This window comes from Mobula hypostoma, chromosome 14, assembly GCF_963921235.1.
Source record: "Mobula hypostoma chromosome 14, sMobHyp1.1, whole genome shotgun sequence".
NCBI classification, from domain to species: Eukaryota; Metazoa; Chordata; class Chondrichthyes; order Myliobatiformes; family Myliobatidae; genus Mobula; species Mobula hypostoma.
In genome coordinates, this window is record NC_086110.1 from 28,040,896 (window position 1) to 28,062,133 (window position 21,238).

Genomic DNA, 21,238 nt, shown 5'->3' on the forward strand with positions numbered 1-21,238 from the left:
TGGCAACTTTCTACACTATCCACAACTCCACAAACCTTTATATCATCAGCAAACTTACTAACCCACTCTTCCACTTCCTCATCCAAGTCATTTATAAAAATCACAAAGAGAAAGAGGCCCGAACAAATTCTTGCAGAGCACCACTGGTCACCGACCACCAGGCAGAATACACCCCATCTACAACCAGTCTGTGCCTTTACCTCGCATCTGGATTCAGTTTTTTTGGCACAGAACCTAGAAAAACACAGTACAGAATAAGCCCTCTGACCCATGATGTCTGTGCCAACATAATGCCAATTTAAATTGCTTACATATGGTCCATATCTCTCCATTTCTTGTCTATTTTTTTGTTTCCATGCAATTCCCTGGAAGTGCATTCAAAGTACCTACTACTCTTCTTCCTTTCAATCATTCAGTTTCTGAACGAGCCAGAACAACCTTAATCAGAGTTTAGCAACACCATGACCCTTGATCACTTTGTCCTAAAATGGACTATGTTTTTTTTGTTCTCTTTCAATATTTTTATTAATACCTGCATTATATAAATTGCATAAATACAAATACAAAATTCATAAGGAATCAAGTAATATGAATTACATTACATTTAAATCACAGTATCCCATATTCCAAATCAATCATGTAGAAAAAAATATTGAATTATGAAATGAAATAAAATAAAATAATTGTATTTTATTTAAAAAAAATCTACTCCCACTACCAAAATGAGCTGGTTGATTAAAAAAAAAGAAAAAAATACTTTACCATATAATATTATAATATAACAGTTCAAAGATTATGAAAATAACTCAGAAAGGGTCCCCATAACATTAGAAAATCATGTTTAGAATCAGAAAGCGAACAACGAATCTTCTCTAGATCAAGGCATAACATAATATCAGATAGTCATTGAACATGAGTGGGCGGGGCGGCCTCCTTCCACTTGAGCAAGATCGCCATGTTTTTTTCTTCTAATTGTGTTTTTTGTAAAAATTGTGTTTAATGTGCGTTTTCTTATGAATGTTGCTTACATGCTATTTGCCTGTGATGCTGCTGTAAGACTTCCATTGTTTCTGTGCATCTTGTGCATATGACAATAAACTCAATTTTGGCAGTTTATGTAAAAAAATTGTCTCAGAAATCCCCTTTAATTTTTACCCTCTCACCTTAAACCTATGCCCATGAGTATTTGACATTTTCATTTTGAGAAAAACACTCTAGTCATCTACTCTAATCTATGCCTCTCATAAATCTATACTCAGGTTGTCCCTTGGCCTGACACTTCAGAGCATACAATCTAATTTCAATCCAACCTACATGTATTTCTAATACTCTCTAATCCATGCAAAATCCAAGAGAACCTGTTCTGTACCCTCTTCAAGATCTCCACATCCTTCCTGTAATGTGGTGACCAGTATTACACACAATACTACAAATGTGGCCTAACCAAAGGTTTATACAGCTGCATGCAACATGATTTCTTGACTTTCATATCCTAACCGTGGGCACGTGGCCAAGTGGTTAAGGCGTTCGACTAGTGATCTGAAAGTCGTGAGTTCAAGCCCCAGCCGAGGATGCATGTTGTGTCCTTGAGCAAGGCACTTAATCACACAGTGCTCTGCAATGACACTGGTGTCAAGCTGTATGGGTCCTAGTGCCCTTCCCTTGGACAACATCAGTGTCATGGAGAGGGCAGACTTGCAGCATGGGCAACTGCCGGTCTTCCATACAACCTTGCCCAGGCCTGCGCCCTGGAGAGTGAAGACTTTCCAGGTGCAGGTCCATGGTCTCGCAAGACAAACGGATGCCTTCAATACCCTAACCAATGAAGTCAAACTTGCAGTATATTTACTCTACCTCCCTACCTAGGTGTGTAGCCACTTTCAGGGAATTATGGACTTGCACCTCAAGATCCCTCTGTACAAAATTTGTGGCTCAGAAGGATGATGATCTCATCAATGGAGAGCTTCCCAACCTCATCTCAATAAGCCTGCAGAAGTTCACAACTCGCAATACACTTTGAAGTACTTCTTAAGTATGATAGAGGTTTCTGTCTCTAGCACCCTTTCATGCCACATGTTGAAGACCTCTTTCACCCCAGACATATTTTCTTCTCTCTCTTCCCAAATACTTTGATCAATTAACTTAAATTTATGCTACCTGTTGCTTTTACCACTCAGTTCGGGGAGTTAGAACACATGATTCTTGATATACTGTTCACTCTATCTTGGCCTCTTACAATCATAAATAACTGTTAAATTTTCCCTCAGTCTTCTCCATTCCACATAATCCTTGCAATGTTAGACAACGGCTGCAATGAAGTCAAGGGCCAAGTTAACCTGACATAACTGATCACAGGTTTGCAAGGTATTAGCAGTGGCACTCAATTATATGGTCAATGATTACTTTCAACATTTTACATAAGTCCAAGAATACAATGTCAGAGTGGCAGTTAGTTAGAATAGGTCTGTCTTGGTTTTTGTGTACTGTAAATACCTGCAGAATTTTTTTACTTTGTTAGGTGAATGTACTTTGAGCTAAACATACAGATAGTTTGGAACAGAAGTCTTCAGTTATATAGACAGGATGCTGTTAGAAATCAGACTTTACTCCCTCCAGCGTGCTCAGAATGAGATGATATTGAGTTTATTCCTCAAAGGGTAGCAAATACTTTGAATCATTCTACCCCAGAGGGCTGTGGATGTTGCGTCACCAAGTAACTTTATGGGTGAGATTTTTGCATTACAAGTGAATGAAAGATTATGGGGATCAGGTAAGAAAGTAGACTAAACGTCAGATCAGACAAGATGTTACTGAATGGGGGAACAGGCTCAGGAGATCTACTTTGTCTGTTTTTGTTCTTGTAGCTTCACCAGATTCATTTTAGATACAACTGATGCTTTTATACTTTTCTACACTATACATTGAACAAAAATACTATTAGAGTAAAGAATATGCAGGCTGCTAAGCTATGGATTTTAATGGGAGGTAGTTCTACTGCCATTTCTTATTCAGTAGCATGGTAGGCCATTTTTTGAATGACAGATTTGTTCTCAATCTATCACATATGGTCATATCATGCAACAAAATGAAGGATGTACTGAGAGAAAATTCAAGTTTTAGAACTCAAAAGGATTTTGTCTCCATGGAAGTGAACAAATAAAAAAATGAAAAGCAATAAGGCTGTTGTGATTTTTGAAATATAATTAGAGAATGCTGGAATTATTCAGCAGGCCAGCAGAAAATATGATGAAAGAAACAGAGGAATCAATGAGTTCACATACTTCAAATCATCAAAGAAAAATGCTGAGAAATTGAAAATGGGAAAATTCCTACACATAATAAATCCAGAACTTTGAAAGTGATGACAACAGGGATGGCAGATGTATTAATCATGAGTTTCCAGAATACTTATATTCTAGATTGCTTTCAATATTTTGAAAAGTGGCAGACAGTAGTTATAAGAATGGTAGAGAGAAAAGACGACAAAATTATAAATCTTGCAATATGATCAACTATCAGCAAAGTCCTGGAAACCATGAGGAAAATAATAACAAGCACTTGGAAAATCATATCAAGCAATCTTAACTTGTTTACATAAGGGGAAATATTTCATAAATCTTAAAAAGTAACTAGCAGGGTAGGTGAGAGGGGACCTGATGGAATATATTTAGATTTTCAAACAGCAGCCTCTTAAGATTAGAATAGAATAAAATGGAATATAACTTTATTATCATTGATCAAAGACAATGAGATTGCAGGGTAAAATGATCAGAGGGCTAATTAAAGGGAAAGAAAAAGAGTAGGAATAAAAAGATTGCTTTTATATTACCAGAGAGTTATTAGTGGACTGCCACAGGGATCAACGGATCCTCAGCTATTCACAATTTCCACAAAAGGTCAAGAATGTAATATATCAAAGTTTGCCTTGATGCATAGCTAAGTGGGAATATCAACTGAGAGAACAAAGGAAAATACTGTATCTGGTAAGAGATTTGGACAAATGCAGTATAACACTGGAAAATATATAATTTGGTAGCAGAACAGAATATTTTTTAAAACAGTAGGAAACTATTGTTCTTGAGATCTTGATGTGCTGCTTCACAGATCCAGAAAAGTAACATTTAGGTAAAACAAGCAACCAGAAGGCAAATGAATGTTGACCTTTTGCAAGGACATAGGGAATACAAATAAATAGGGAAACTTTGCTAAAGGGGTGCAAGTATTGGTGAGATCATTTTTGGAATATAGTGCTCAATTTAGGTTGCCTTCCCTGAGGGAAGTTTGCCAAGAAATTTAATTCAGCTGAAAAGACTTTTTTTTCTGGAGAGACATGTAAGAAACAGTATTTTTAGATAATTTTGCATAACTTTCAATATTCATGAATGATTCATTGCAGTACCCCTAATGAGACCTCTGTATCAAAAATTGCCCAAGCATCACTTGTCTTGAACACTGCAAGCCAACTTCAATGACTCTGCCCTAATAATATGCAGAAATAGGTTAGGATGTCTGCCAGAGGAAATCAGCATCTTGCTTTGCATCTTTTATATCCAGAATCAACCATCCTTCCTTCATACTGCCCACTCCTGATCACCCAAATCTTATCACCACCTACATTTGCAACATCCTCAGTCCTGTGGTTGCTTGATTACCATGATCCAATAAGTGATCTGCTCCTCTCCTTACACAGTCCAAAAATATATTACCTCCCTATCCAAAATTGTCTGTTTTGATTCTCTTTCCCAATCTTATTCACATCTGGAAAAGTGCCGCTGCCTCATTACATTTCAAATGGCTAGAAGCACATGTCCTTCCCCATTCCAACCATCCAAACTACAGGGTTTGATGAACCAATCCCAGTCATGAAATATGCTCAGACATTATGGTGTCAGATATTCTGAATCCAGCCTCTGAACTGAAAACTGCGAGATAAAATTTCAGTGCTGAATATGTCCACTGGTGATCAGCTGTGTTTATAGTCTGAGGCCTCTGTCGAGAGTCCATCTTCTGAGGAAAAACATGCAAGGCTGAGCTATACTTCCTGCAGCTTAGAGGAATAATCTCAGTGAGTATTACAACATTCTAAGAAGATGGCAGAGCAAAGACAATTTCCTCTAGCCGGAGAATCTAAAACTGGGTTGCATTATCACATGATAATGGGTTTATTATTTCAGACTCAGATAAGATTTTGTTAAATAGCACACTTTAAAACTTTGTTATGTTTCATCCGCAGATATTGACTCAGTATATTCAAGGCTGAAGTCAACTGGAAATTAAAGGTATCAAAAGAGGATTGGAAAGAGTATATGGAGATAAATTATCTGGCATATTACTAAAATATTAAAATAATTAAGGGGGCACCATGGTAGCGAAATCATTAGCACAATGCTACCACAGCTCAGGGCATTCTGGAGTTTGGAGTTCAATTCCAGCGTCATCTGTAAGGAGCGTGTACATTCTCTCCGTGACCCCAGTCCAAAGATGTACCAACTAGTAGGCTAATTGGTCATTGTAAATTGTATTGTGATTAGGCTAGTGTTAAATAAGTAGGTTGCTGGATGGTGTGGCCGGAAGGGCCTGTTTCTTTAAAAAGATTATTCTTCTACTTCCTTTGTAGAAAAGTATGGTAGCCACTTCATCCAATTCTGCTAAAGATATAAACACAGTTGCCACTTTATTAGTTACCTCCTGTACCTAATAAAGTGGCCACTGAAGTACGTTCATGGTCCTCCACTGCCATAGCCCATTTACTTCAAGGTTCAATGTGTTGTGTATTCAGAAATACATTACTGCACCATTGTGCGTGGTTATTTGAGTTACTATCATCTTCTCATCTTTCTGTCACCATGAAACAGTCCGGCCATTCTCCTGTAAACTTCACCATTAGCAAGGCATTTTCACTCGCAGAACTGTCACTTACTGGATTTTTTGTTGTTTTTTTGAACCATTCTGTGCAAACTCTAGAGACAGTTGTGCATAAAAATCCCAAGAGATCAACAGTTTCTGAAATACTCAAATCACACCATCTGGCATCCACATGGTCAAAGCCACTTTCTTCCTCATTCTGATGTTTGGTCTGAACAACAACTGAACCACTTGACCAATTATGCATGCTTTTATGCATTGAGTTGCTACCAGATGATTGGCTAACTAGATATTTGCACTAACAAGCAAATGTACAGGTATACCTAATAAAGTGGCCACTGAGTATATATCTCAGAGGTTTCAGCCTGCTCAAGTCAATAGCAGTGCTACCATAAAACTCTTTGCAATGGATATTGCAAATGCGCCACCCAGGCCAAGGTTTGTGCTTTTGCTGATCTTCCGACTTCTTCTGGAGCAAACAATGATCAGCTGGGAAAGGATAGTATTACTACAATCAACTGAAGTCCTTACTCTTTTTTGATTAGGACTGTAAGCCTTCATGTGCCATAGTGTTATCATTGAAAATCCCAAGGCCACAATGTCATCATCAACAGGGGGTGACTGAGTCACCTAGTATCTAATCCGAATCACCTGTGATGCAGTTATCCCAATTTCAGCACAGATCCCCTGCTAATAGCAAGAATGATGTTGAAAGCACAATGGTACAGTATGGGTTTGTTTTGTTAAAAGTTAATGCTAAAGATGCTGCTGGGTGATACGTGTCATATTTTTTGTGTCACAGCAATTTGATGAAATTTTTGATTAGCCTTGCTATTTCAGACAGCAGTCGAGATTCAGTCACATTGTTACTGGTCTAGTGACATGTAAATTCAGGCCAGGTAATGGTGGCAGATTTCCTTTTCTAAAAGATATTAGTGAAGCAGATGGTTGTTGTGGCAAGCTGGTCACTACTACTGGCACCATCTTTGTTGGCAAGTCCCTAGATCAAAGCCCCACAATTAGCAAGTATTGGGGTCGATACTAGGGTTGCCATCTTTCTCACTCCCAAATAAGGGACAAAAGTAGCAGTCAAATACGGGACACTTGTGCTTACCCCAAGAAAGACTACCATGACCATGAAGCCCTACGTGGGCACATGTGTGACATGCGCATGCGTGTACGTGCTGATTTTTTTTCTACAAATTGGTTTTGGTTTAATCTTCCTGATTCTGCTCTTGGTTCATGACCCTCCAAAATATTCCACATGGAATTTAAACTGGAGTTAAGTGAAACTACACTGTACATATATTATTTCTACATTATATAGGCTGTGTATTTATCATATTATTCCTGCTTTTACTATATGTTAGTGTTATTTTAGGTTTTTTGTCTTATTTGGTACGATTTGGTAGGTTATTTTTTGGGTCTGGGAATGCTCAAAAATTTTTCCCATATAAATTAATAGTAATTGCTTCTTCGCTTTACGCCATTTCGGCATGAAAAGTTTCATAGGAACGCTCTACCTTAGCGGGGGAAATATGGGACAAGGGCAGTCCCCTATGGGACAAACCAATTTAGCCCAATATACGGGATGTCCCGGCTAATACGGGACAGTTGGCAACCTTAGTCGATACCGATGGCCGAAGAGCAAAGTCAGCGAGTCTGGAAGTCAAAGCCCAATAGTTAATGCCCCAGTGTGTGTCCCAAAGCTGGATGTCTGAGAGTCCGGACAGGGACTGGAGGTTGGATGCCCGGAGACAGCCTGTCATGGGATTGGAGGCCCATTTGTGTGTGTGAGTGGCAGGGAGGAAAGGGGCTTATTTTTCTGTTGTTGTGCTGCTACTTTCGGTACTTCTGCTGTTGCTGTGGGCATGCTATGTTGGCGCCAGAATATGTGGCAACATTTGTAGTCTGCATCCAGCACATCCTTAGATTGTGTTGGTTGTTAACACAAAAGATACATTTCAAAGTATGTTTTGATATACATGTGATAAATACTAAGTACTAAAAACCTATGCTGATCAACTGACTACTGTGTTCACTGAGATCTTTAACCTCTTGCTTTGGCAGTCTGAGCTATTCACCTGCTTCAAGCAGACTTCCCTTCTACTAGTACCCAAGAAGAACATGGTAACCTGCCTCAATGAGAATCACCCAGTAGCACTTACATCCATAGTGATGAAGTGTTCTGACAGTTTGGTGATTAAACATATCACGCCTGCCTGAGAAGCGACTTGGATCCTCTTCAGTTTGCCTATCGGAGCAACAGGTCCACAGCAGATGCCATCTCATGAGCTCTTCACTCAACTCTGGAACATCTGGACAGCTAAGACGCATACATCAGAATGTTCTTGATCGACTACAGCTCAGCATTCAATCCCATCATCCCCTCAGAACTAATCAATAAGCTCCAAAACCTTGGCCTCAGAACCTCTTTGTGCAATTGGATCCTGGATTTCCTCACTTGCAGACCTCAGTCAATTCAGATTGGCAACAACATTTTCACGATCTCATCAGCACAGGTGCACCACAAGGCTGTGTGCTTAGTCCCCTGCACTACTTGCTTTACACTTATGACAGCGTGGCTAAACACAGCTTCAATACCATATACAAGATTGTTGATGACACCACTGTAATTGACTGAATCAAAGGTGGTGATGAATCATTATCTCAAAGAAAGCTTGAAAATCTGGCTGAGTAATGTCATAACAACCTCTTACTCAATGTCAGCAAGACCAAGGAGCTTATTATAAACTTCAGGAAAAGGAAAACAGAGGTCCATGAGCCAGTCCTCTTTGGAGGATCAGAGGTGGAGAGGGTTAGCAGCTTTAAATTCCAAGGTATTATCATTTCGGAGGACCTATCCTGGGCCCAGCGTGCAATTGCAATTCCGAAGAAAGCACAGCAATGCCTCTACTTCTGTAGGAGGTTGCAGAAATTTGGCAGTGAGAAGAGAGCACGGCATGACATCTGAAACATTGACAAACTTTTATAGATGTTTTGTGGAGAGTATATTGACAGGCTGCATCACAGTCTGGTATGGAAACAGCAATGCACTTGAACAGAAAATACTACAAAAAGTAATGGATATGGTCATCATGGGTAAAGCCCTCCCAACTACTGAGCACATTTACATGCAACCTGCTGCAGGAAAGCAGCATCCATCAACAGGGACCCCCACCTCCCAGGACATGCTCTCTTCTTGCTCCTGCCATCAGGAAGGTGGTACAACAGCCTCAGGGCTCACACTACTAGGTTTAGGAACAGTTACTACCCCTTAACCATCAGGCTCTTGAACCAAAGGGGATAACTTCACTTCAGTCCCAAGTTCTGCATTATTACAAAACAGAGCTCTGACATAGACAACAAAACCCAGGTGCTACTATGTATGGAGATAAATAAAATCAATGGAGGAAATATTCTGATTTTGCCAGAGTATGGGACAAGAGCAAGTTGTTCTTTTCTTAAAGTGTAAATAGCAAGAATCACAGTTAAATTGGAAAACGTTGCTTTTATATAGAACTTAATAAAATTTTGTAATATTGAAAGAGGCTACTTGGTTCATTGCATCAGCATATTCTCCCCAGTTCATTTCTTGACCCAATTTCTATGTTGTTTAAAATGTATCTTTTTAAAGTCTGTTGTATCTGCTAGTTATTGTCCCCCACTGTTTTACAAAACCAGTAAAAAAAAATTCTAATCTCTCCCTTGTTCTTTAGATCATACACATTCATGATTTAGCTATTGACCAACAACAGTGGAAATGTTATTCCAATATTTACTTCATCAAAAAAGTCTTTCACTTCGAACTCCTCTCCAACATCTTTTAATTTCCACTGAAAGCTTCTCAGCTTGTAAAGTACCTTCTCCTAATTAAAATTTCTCTTTATCAGTATTTTTAAACCTTCCCTATAAAAGGACATTACAAAAACACTTCATCACTATGGATGTAAATGCTACCGAGTGATACTCATTGAGGTTACCACATTCTTCTTCGGCACCAGTGTGACGGAAATCCGCTTGAAGCAGGTGAATAGCTCGGACTGCCGTCTATAAAAGGACATTAAAAACATCAGAACTGAGGTGTGATTCAATGGTAGTAAGAGTGCAGCTCACAGTAGACCACAAGACATAGGAGCAAAATTGGGTCATTTGGCCCATCAAGTCTGCTCCACCATTCGATCACATCTGATTTATGTTTCCTCTCAACCGCATTCTGTTGCTTCTTCCCTGTAACCTTTCACACCCTTATGAATCAAAAACCTATCAACTTCTATTTTATATATACCCAATGACTTTCAGATTCAGGACCCGCTGGCTAAAGAAATTCTGCCTTAGCTATGTTCTAAAGGCATGTCCTTCTAATCTGAGGCTGTGCTGTCTGGTTCGAGACTCCTCCACTATAAGAAATTTCCTCTCCGTGCCCACTCTATCTAGGGCAGGGGTTCCTAACCTCTTTTACACCATGGACCCCTACCATTAACCAAGGATCCCAAATTGGGAATCCCTGATCTAGGGCTTTCAATATTCGGTAGGTTTCAATGAGATCCCCCTTTATTCTTCAAAACTTCAGTGAGTACAGGCCCAGACCTATCAAACACTCCTCAAAGGTTAACCCTTCAATCCCAGGATCATTCTCATAAAGTGAATTACTTTTTATATTTTATACATCTACACATAGATTCTCAGATATGTTGTATTCTACCACCCATGAAGATTTGCATTTTTAAATCATGAAGAGTCCTTATTTTCATCATGTAATCTGTACACACTTTTCACTTATGTTGCTGCAAAATGCATCACTGCACAATTTTGCACATTAAATTTCATCTATCTAGCCAGGTAATATACAACCCTATAGTCACTTGCTTCATGATTTATTTCGATGTTATGTTGTATGCATATTTTTTTGTCTAGTTCACACACACATATAGGATCTACAGTTTGGAAGAGCAAAAATGGAAATGTTTTCATATTTTTTTAAACTCTCACCAGTTAAAAATATCTCTACTTTTCTATTTTGTTTTTGCCAAGGTGGACAACTCCATGTTTTTCAACGTAATATTCCATCTGCAACATTGCTACCCATTCACTAAGCAAATCCATTTCCACCTATGACTTTCTAAATACTTCTCACAATGCTCTGCATCATCAGCAAACTTGGATAGATTAAATTAAGTCTCCTTATCCGAATTATTGATGCACATTGCAGCAGTTCAGTCACTGATCTCTCTTGCTCCTCACACAACCTTGCAACCCAAAAAAAACGACTTTGTTTTCTATAGTTACTTGCTTTTATTGTTTTTTTTTAATGTTGCTCATCCCACATATACATGGTCTATCAAGGCTCCACATTCCATATATCATCCATTCATAGATGGTATCCAGATTTTTAAAATATATTTTTTAAAATTGGGCACACTGACAAAGTCAGCATATTTTCCCTATTTCTAATTGCACTTTCTAGTGAGCTTCCATTTTGAGATTCATTTTTAGCTAGTGGTTTCAGCAGCACCCTGAAAGCCACCACATCAGAACGAACAATAGAAAAAATTTGAACCTTTTTTGCAAGTTTCTGAAGTTTCCATCAAAACTACTTCCTACCGATATTCTATGTCCATTTAAACATTTAGTGCTATAATGATAATCAGCAAGCCTTCCATGAAGCAACCTATCTCTTTCATCTCCCTGTGGAGCCCATTGCCTCAGGGATAAAATCAATTCTTAGTTATATTCTCTCCTCTCAATCAGAAGGTCATGGGTACACACCCTTCTCCAGAGATTTGTATACATAATTACAAATGACACTCCCATAGCAGAGCTGAGAGATTGCTGCACTTTGATGGTATCATCCTCAAGTGAAGACAATAATCTGAACTATCATCTGCCTTTCAGTTAATAGCAGAAGATCTCACAACTCTATTCAGAGTAAAATGCAGAGGAGTTCTCACTGATATTCTAGAAAACTTTTGCTCTTTTCTCTAAGTCAGTACGGTGAAATATCATGGGCCCATACTCTGAAATTTAAAAGATTGAGAAGTAATTATAATGAAACATACACAGTTCTTATGGAACTTCACAAAGTAGAATACAATAATTATGTTCCCTTCACTAAGGTGCTTCAGTCTAGGATCCCCATTTTAAGGGGTCAATCATTCAAGATTGAGATAAAAATAAACTATTTCATACAGGTGGCTGTGAATCTTTGGAATATTCTACCAAGACCACTGTGGAGGCTCAGTCACTGAGAATATTCATTGAATAGCATATTATTGCTTCTATTTTGTAATCCTTATGTTATTAAAACAGATTACCTAAATATTTAATTGCTGTTTATGTGTATTAAAACTACATTACAAATTCTTCCTTTTCACTTCTTTCAAAATTAAGTTTAACTTCGTTCCTGCCAGTCCTGAGATCTTTCTTTTCAAATTTCTTATTTGATGTCCCTAGATCTTCTACATAGAGGGTGCTACATATACTGTATATAGTTTTTTTTACATCATATAATTCATTCATAAATTCTAAAATGATGGAGCATTGCAAATGAAATACACATTCCTTTTAATACAATTGTTAATTTAATGGTTAGCACATTGCTATATGCAACCTAGTCTCAGACTGGCCCCAATGAAGTTCATAGTCTGATCTTGCAGTGCTTAAATTGGTGTAAAAGTAGTCCATGAAATCTAAATGGGCCATTTAATCCACAATCACTTCTTTTACTTCAAAACATGATGTCCAACCAAAACAAATGCATATAATTCTGAACAGAGAAATCAGATTTTAGGAAGCCAATTCAACCTGCTGTCAGTTCTGATTAGCTGAGGGCATAATCAGAATAAGTGCCTCACAGGTGTTACAAAGCCCTGCAATTAAGAGAGAATGTCAGTGGTGTCAATGTCTATTTAGAATTGCAAGGAGCTTCAGCAACCTTGTCTTTTAACAGATAATGTTAATTCCTTCTTTCAGACACTCAGCTTTCTGAAATCTTTCTTATGGAGAATTCTAAAATGTCATGAGAATCAGGAATAGGAAAATCACTGTATATATTAAAGGCAATAAGTGTTATATAGGATAATATACATTTGATTTTTGTATCAGTTGAGTATTCATATTATGAGTATTTAGTACTGGATAGCAGCTTTAAACACAAAAGTAGATTAATAACATTAGTTTTATCATCCTGCATACCTGTTTTGCAGGTGAATATCAAATAAATATCTGCACCATTATATTAATGAATTAAGTTACTTTATAGTAATTAAATTCACATTTATCATGATCAGTAATTGTATTTTCACAAAAAGCTATTTCCTTCTTTTCCTAAAGGAACTTGTCTGCCCTTAGAAAGGTTAATGTGGAAACAAAATCTGAAAGAAGATGCATTAAGCAGAGAGTGTTTGTGGAGCCATAGGTCACATAGAAAAGCCAAGGTGCTCCACCTGAAACAATTTTTCATTGACCAGCTTTCCATCTAAAGGTCCTTACTTCACAACTATTCTTGCAGCCTGATAAGGATCAGGCTCTGAGGTAGTCATCTACAACAACATGTTCAATGCTTGACATTTCCTGTTTCAAGCTTTTGCTTTCCGTATTCACATCCCCAACAGTTTATTTGTAATCTTGACTCACCATCGGAGATACACGGCACACTGCATCCCTACTATCATGAGAGAAAAACTGGGTTGAAAATTGTTTGTGATTCTGATCTTATTGTTATCCTTCGTTGTAGTCTAAATTGAGTGATTACACCATTAGAGGGATGTGCATCTGACAAGCCCGTGCACAACTTTTTTTAAAATTTAATACAGATAATTAAAATTTTATTGTTTCTATTTAGATGGTTTGTGATTTATCTCTTTAGCTTGAATTAATTGTTCCACATTTTGTAAAGCCTTTGAAAAATCAAACGGCAAATTCCCTTTCAACATCCCAGGGAAGAGCTTTCAGAGAAAAGCATTAGTGCTAAAACTTAAATGGCAACATGAAAACCCTTATCTGTTCTTCTACTAAGTACAAGAGTACTGCTTTGTGTCTGCAAAAGATTTCTGGCACAGTGGGAAAACCTGGTCAATCTCATATTCTTCCCTGGGACCTGTCCAAAGTGCCAACAGCAGCTAAGCTGGAAATTAATACACTCTCGACCATCAAAAGCTGTCAAACATATCAGGGCTGAGAGCCATTTTAATCAGTTTTAGTATTTTTTTCCATAACAAGCTCAGCACTGGTGAGCACATTTTAAATGACATTAGTCTCGATAGATATTGGTCAGGCGCATTTAGCATACAACTCACTCTATAAGTAATGATACATATTCTGTCTGACCTCAGAAAATAGCTATTAACTAGAGAATTAAACAATTAGAAGTCAGCAGTATGCAATGGTTTATTCTAATGCCTTTACAGATATTGTCATCTATGTATTCTCAGTAGGATAGTATTCAACACCTCATCTGGAGGTCCAAAGCTGCGGACCAAAATAGCTTAAGGAAACAAGAATTCACTTAATATTTTTCCTTAAAGCAGTGTGTTACAATCAGGCAGGCATCATCACAATTTGTACTATCCAGGGAGATTGCAGAAACATTCTGCAGGTCCTCTACTAGTAATATTGCAAATTGCACCAGCTTGCTACTTCCTATTCGCTTTTCATTCAATGACTTTCACCACTGACTTTGAAAAGGAAATATTGCCAGCTGTGAAACTACTGTCAAAATACTGCAAGACTAAAATTAAACATTACCAATACTAATTGTGCAGTGGTTATATGCTATAAAATGGGAGCAAAAAAATCAAGATCTTGCTATTGTTTGATTCCTATAAGCAAACAAATGTTAACAGAGCTCCCAAGCAAGCAGTCATAATGGCTCAATGTTAAATATTTAAATATTTTAAATTTAATTTTAATTTGTTAAAATGGTTTCCGTTCTATAAGCAAATTATTTAACTTGTTTCTCTTTGCAATTTACTTATATATACAGCACATCTGTTTTTAAAAACTGTTCAGACTGTGTACATTTTAAAGCTGATCTGAATTTTAGTTGCTTTTTGGTTTGCATGATTTCAGATCCTAGGAGATGGGTTGCTATCCTATACATCTAGGAACAGCCACAGCAAGTCTCAATCATCTCACAAGAGATTCCGGCTTTTTATGTTACCTCTTTTACTTAGAAAGCAAAGCTTGTATAGGTTCTTTTGAAAGGTAACTATCTTTGAATGGTGTTGACGGCTATCTTAATCTCACACCTGATAATGCTTCAATCTCGGATGCCTTTTATGAAGCACAAACATTTTCTTAACCTTCATCTTTCAATAAATCCATCATTCATCTAATAGCTCATCATTTCATACGATAAAATTTTGCAAAAATGCTTGCTGCTTTATCTAGATGTCATTTTAATGGAAGGTTCAACATTTACATCACAACAGTGAAAACTGTGGGGGGAAACTGTCCACAGGGAGATAAAATGCCAGGAATAAATAGTGCTATTAGAATATGGTAAATAAAATACCTATTCTTGACTTGTGCTTTCAAGAACCATGACACCTTGAAATTAGAAATTTAATAATAATTTTCTCCCAAACAAATAGTGGAAATCTGTCTGCAGATCACATGATTTTTTTCCATTCAACCACACTGTTGGATATTTCAAGCTAATTTCATTTTAAAATATTCATTATTTTGATAGCAATAAAACCTACATCAAAAAAGGCCATCAATGGATTGACAATCAGAAATTTCCAGTTATATAATATTTAAAATAGCTTTTAGTATAAGATAAGCATTTTTAAAGAAAAGTGTGCTTTGTGAACCCTTCTTGTGAATCTGACACTGGCTCTGCCCGATCTAATTTGTTAATGTTTGGAGCATGGATTCAAGAAAGTAGTTCTCAATACTTGGTTTTCAGTTGTAGCAGTGGAAGCACTATGCAGTCCTGTCCAATTTAAATCTCTATCCTAAGCCCTATTAAAAATAATCTTAAGGTTATGGAATCAAAATGGTAATAAAAAGAGTGCATAATAACTTAATTTTGCTTCAAAATCTGTAAAAAAAAAATTAAGAAATACTAATAAGTTTAAAAAGGAATTTAATTAACTTAAGGGAGTAGAGTATTATCCAAATACTTTCCTTAAAATTACTACATAATCTATTGAGCCATATTTGAGTTTGACCAATAACATTTAAAACAATATGTCTCATTATCTCAAGGGTACTAGAGTAATATGTCGGCCTTGTTTTTCAGCTCTATTTTTATAGTTCTTCTACAGAATACTGTTGAAATTATCCCTGATATTTTGCACTGCAGTTCATCAAACACTGTTCCTTAAGATGTTAGGTGACAGAAAGCATGTTTGCATTCAGCAAAACGTCAAGAAAACTCAGGATCCAAAAGATAATCGAGATGCACCATGTAGGGCTTGTGACGCCGAGGTATATGGTCATCTCCTTCCCTGGATTCCACAGTAAGTGCTAATTACTTCTGAAGGATTTTTTGCATTTTCTTAAAAAATAATTTAAATGAAGAAAACAACTTCTTATATATGTAAATAAACCTGCATTTTGTTTACCAAAATAAAACCTACTTTTATCTAATCTTTCTATTCATTACATTTAAACATGTCAAAATGCCATCAGTTTTATACCACGATATAAACTATAACCTGTGTTGTGTATATTTTTCCAGATAAATATTTTCTCAACTTGGTATATTTAACTTAAATTACACCTATACCTTTCGGATCCAGCCAAGTGAAAGCTTACAGGCATTTCCTTTCACTTAATTGACTCTCAATATTTAAAAAGCCACCTTAAAATAATTACTTCTTTTACTTCCCTGATTTCTATCTGATTTCTTTCATATATCCATAAACCTGTACAGCTATGGCTGCTTAATATTCTACATGATGGCTGGCAATACCACCTGCCTTTATTGTACAGTTGAATATAATAATAAGGATTCATTTTGCAAAACTGACTTTACTGAAGCAATCTATAGGCTCTACGGAGACTGTGATATATGAAAAAGCACTGGTATGTTTGATTGATGATGGTTTTAAAATTTCGGCAAATGTGGGTCAATAATAGAGATGGTGAACTTTAAAACCTTTCCTGTAGCACAAATAGAAGATAAGCATGTAAAGCAGCATGTGGCTATCACATTGCAACTCACTGGATTAGCATAATGGCTTATTCTAATGAAAGTCTGCTTAAAAGCACCAAATGCTTGTTAGAGAGCCACAACCAATACAGAGCTCTGCATGGCCACTGTAGCTTTGCTCAAATGGAGCACCCAGTTCCATTATGGTCTTACTGGTTGTTTCAAGGCATATCCACAATCTTCACAGTACTATATAAACTAACATTCGAATATCAAACAGTTAACATGGTAAAATCGATGTCCAATGTAAATATTATATCAGTCATTATGTATTGCACTCTGACACACAAATGTTATGAGTGGGGCATATTTTTATTAACTTCAGAGGAATCTTGTTCACTCAAAAATACAATTAATTCTCTCGTTCTCTTGAATTTTTTTTGTCTAAATGTTGATTCTTGGAATCCTATTAGGCATAGAGGAAATTCTCAGTGACAGGGCAAGTGGGCTGAATTAATAAGCTGTAAGGATACTCATTAATCCTTTCAATGTTTCAAATAAAATCCTCAATGCCACCAGTGGCAGGGACTCCTCCAACAAAAGTCTTATATTTATGATGTCATTGGCGGCCAATTTCCAAAGACATCTGCTTTTAAAAAAGTGAAAAAGATTATGACTCCTAGTAGGGTTAACTTTTCATAAAGTACATCAGATAGCATGCATTTCAAATCTGTATGATGCACTAAAAATATAATAGGCAGCATAATGTGGCAACTCATCTAAAGTGGTGTACACTTTACAGACAGTACCCAGAGATCCTGCTGAAAGTGACTGCTGTACCATTTTCTCACTAAGCACTCCTGTTAATGAGGCAAGAGAGAGCATCCATTTGCTTCTCTGTGTTGAAACAATTTACAATTTTACAGGCAACTGATAGAATTTTCAGAAGATAAGACCAATTGTCCATTGTAAAAAAAACTCTGCAGAACCTCTTGTGTTTAGCATTTACAATTAGCTTCCAGTCTTCAATAAAGAACTTTCTATTACCCTTGTGTTTAAAAAGTCATTGCAGAGCTACATAACGACTTAGAAAAATGAAATAAATTATTTTACATGAATAATCCTGTTACTAAATTAGTCATTAAAATGTTATTAAAGGTACTGTGGAAATGATCTAAACTTCAGTTCTCCAGGGCAAGCAACATTGTGTGCAAGCTCTACATTTTCTTTAGGCAAAGCAAGCACTTACATCAAAATCCCAAAGCAAATATACACAAACAAAAATAAAGTTGCTACATCCCAGTCTTGTCTGTCTACAGAGGACCCCTGTGGTAATCATTAGAGACTAAGTACAAACGTTTCAAAGTTAAAGTCAGGAAAACTTAAACCTGATGTAATTCTGAGCTTTTTGTCAGAGGGACATGATTTAGCCCTTTATTATTCTCCTACTCTGATCTGAATAACTACTCACCTTTTGCAGCAAAGATTACAAACAGGCTACCTGCTGCCAACTTGTAACACTAGTTATAAATTGGTTGAAAGAATGTATGTCAAATCAGTTCATGGATGCATATTCATTCTGACTGATTGCCTTTATTCTTGGAAAAGTTCTCAATACTGCTGTATAGCTGTGCAACTTAGGTCGTACAGTGTAGGGACTAAACCCTCCATTCTCATTGGTTACGTTTGCAATAGTAACTCTAAAATCAGCTTCTTGATATTGTGAATAAGAAATATCTGAATAATTTAATTGCCACCATTTATATCAATTTAATCCTCAATTTATTTGCTATTGCTGAAATTGTAGAAGCAGGAGGATTCATAGAGAGGCACTAATATCCAGACTAAGGTTGTACTCAGTAACACATAAAGACACAAATCAAATTTTACACAGTGTGTCTTAAGTGGAGTACAACCTTCAACTAGAGGAGGAGGAGAAGGCCACTTCGGTGGTGATGTCTGTTATGTCAAGTAGGGGACCGTGCACAATTCTGATTTGATGGAGACGGACGTGACAGTACGGAGGAACATCTGGAAAACTTCTGAAATGCCCACTTTGCTGCCGCTGCTACTATGTGGTAACCAGAATCTCTGGAGCAGAAGGCCCCGACATCCTTGGCTTTGTGTGTTTCAGCGGCGGGGGCGAGGTCGAAGGCGCTTGGCAGAGGATGGCGCTTGGGAGGCTGTATCAGAGAGGCTGGTCAGAAGCTCGAAGTTTTCGGACGGATGGACTTTTGAGACTTTATTTACCGTGCCCATGGTTTGTTCTTCATCAAATTATGGTATTGCTTTGCACAGCTGTAACTATATGTTATAATTATGTGGTTCTGTCAGTGTTAGTCATTGGTTTGTCCTGTTTTCTGTGATATCACTCCGGAGAAACATTGTATCATTTCTTAATGCATGTACGCATTTCTAAATGATAATAAAAGAGGACTGAGTGTTCTCATGATCTAACTAACTAACTGCTTTCTAAAGTAGCTCAACAAGCTACTCAGTTCAAGACAGCAGCTCACCTTCTTGAGTGCAATCTGGTTAGCTATACATGATGGCTTTGCCTGTGACACCCACATCCCAAAAAGAATTTAATCATCTTTTAAATTTGCTTTATTTAGTTTGAAATCAAAGTCTATGAGAAACTGAAAATGTCTGAAACTTCAGTAGTTACATTCACTCTCACAAACTGACCTAAATATAGCCATTTAACATATCCCTTACACGGATTGCTAATTTAGTTCAGTTTAAATTACAAATATGAAGAATGTGCACATCCTATAAATAAGAACGGAACCAAAATTACCATTGGCATTTTTTTTCTGAAATCTACTCCTGTCAATCAAGGTAACTCACTATTTCACAAGTTCACAGGAAATAGATAACTGTACATAAATATGAGCAAGACTATTTCAGGTGATAGGTCAAAATCTCATGTTGTTAAGGTGGCAGTTTGTTTTTCTGATCTCTAAGTGAAGTTGCTCCTGTGCAACTACTGGTGCAATAGTGCCCTCTGCTGTCTAAATTCTGCATTTACATTGACCACTGCCAAGGACCCTCATTGAGCAAAACTGAGGTGAAAAGCAGTTAATTGCTGTCAAATTGCAAACTGTTAAAAGGGGTCATTGTTATATCAAGTCTTGACTAAATGTGTAAAAGAGTAAAAGTAGTAACAATCAAATGAGAATTAAAATCAGATCTGAGGACTCAATTTTGGTTCGGAATGTCATTGTTCGAATGATTTGTATTTTTTTCTCTCTCTTGCGCATCAAGTATTGTTTTTTTTCTTTTAACTGGTTTCTTTCAGCTTTCTTGCTTTGTGGCTACCTGTGTGCAAGCAAATCAAGGTTGTATAATTTATATATTCTTTGACCATAAATGAATCTTGAAAAACTGAGATTTTTTTAAATCACTGTAAACATGTTTGTTGAAAGGTCTGTTGACATTAAACTTTTTCCATCCAAGTCACATGGCTGTCTTACAAATAACGAAGAGTTTAAAGAGGACTCTTTTCCAACTTAGGTTCTTATTTAATTTTCCAATGTGTTTGTATTATTTCAAGTACAGGGACAATCCATAAATGAAAATACATCAGTATGAACTGCAAAATGTACTTTTATTTTAAATAAAGTTTATGAGGAAAACACTGGGTCAAATAGGATACAAATAATTACATACCATTTGCTCCATTTCCTTCCAGGAATTCTCCAGCACAGCCATCGGTCCAAACCACCAGTTACTCAGTTTTGCAGAACGCTTTCCTTGAAACCAGAATTGCCGCAACCACTCAAACTCCACCTGCAGCAAGAAAACTTCAAATAAGAAATGTCTAACAACAACAAATTTTATTGTGTAAAGATGGCACTCTTTTTATAGAGTTGGATATTTCAAATTGGCACTTTCTTATTAAACAAATTATTCTCTATTACCTGTATGTTCTAAATAACCTAATTAATTGCTAGCAAGGTTGAAAATCAGAAAGAAATTGATCAAGTACACCAGTATCCATAAAGCTTTGTGCCCAAAAGAGAAACTAATGTTTTACTTTCACAAATGCTTATATATGTTTTTTACAGCAGTTTCTGCTTTTAACTTAAGATTGTAAAAGTAATATCACAACCTACAAAGATCTAATCGTATGAGTAACCATCCACTAAATTTTCTTATGTTATATTGGCAGTATGATCAAGTAACATTTCCATATTTATTTAAGATAGATTATCAAGGGTTATAGTTTAAAAACATTACAATGGAGTTGAGGTACGAGCCATCCATGAT

At 36.8% G+C, this 21,238-nt stretch overlaps 1 protein-coding gene across 12 annotated transcripts in view; it reads right to left on the reverse strand.

Moving 5' to 3' along the window:
* fto (FTO alpha-ketoglutarate dependent dioxygenase) overlaps positions 1-21,238 on the reverse strand; it is a 377,466-nt gene that overhangs the window by 231,973 nt on the left and 124,255 nt on the right. For 11 of the 12 annotated variants that reach the window (XR_010020292.1, XM_063066848.1, XM_063066847.1 and 8 more), the window contains one exon: positions 20,639-20,758. Coding sequence is in view for 11 of the 12 variants with exons in the window: in XM_063066848.1 (XP_062922918.1) it covers positions 20,639-20,758 (120 nt within the window). In the remaining variant the exon portion in view is untranslated. Of the gene's footprint in view, positions 1-9,848; positions 9,916-20,638; positions 20,759-21,238 lie in introns of all 12 variants that reach the window. The other variant, XM_063066846.1, reaches the window with a different exon arrangement.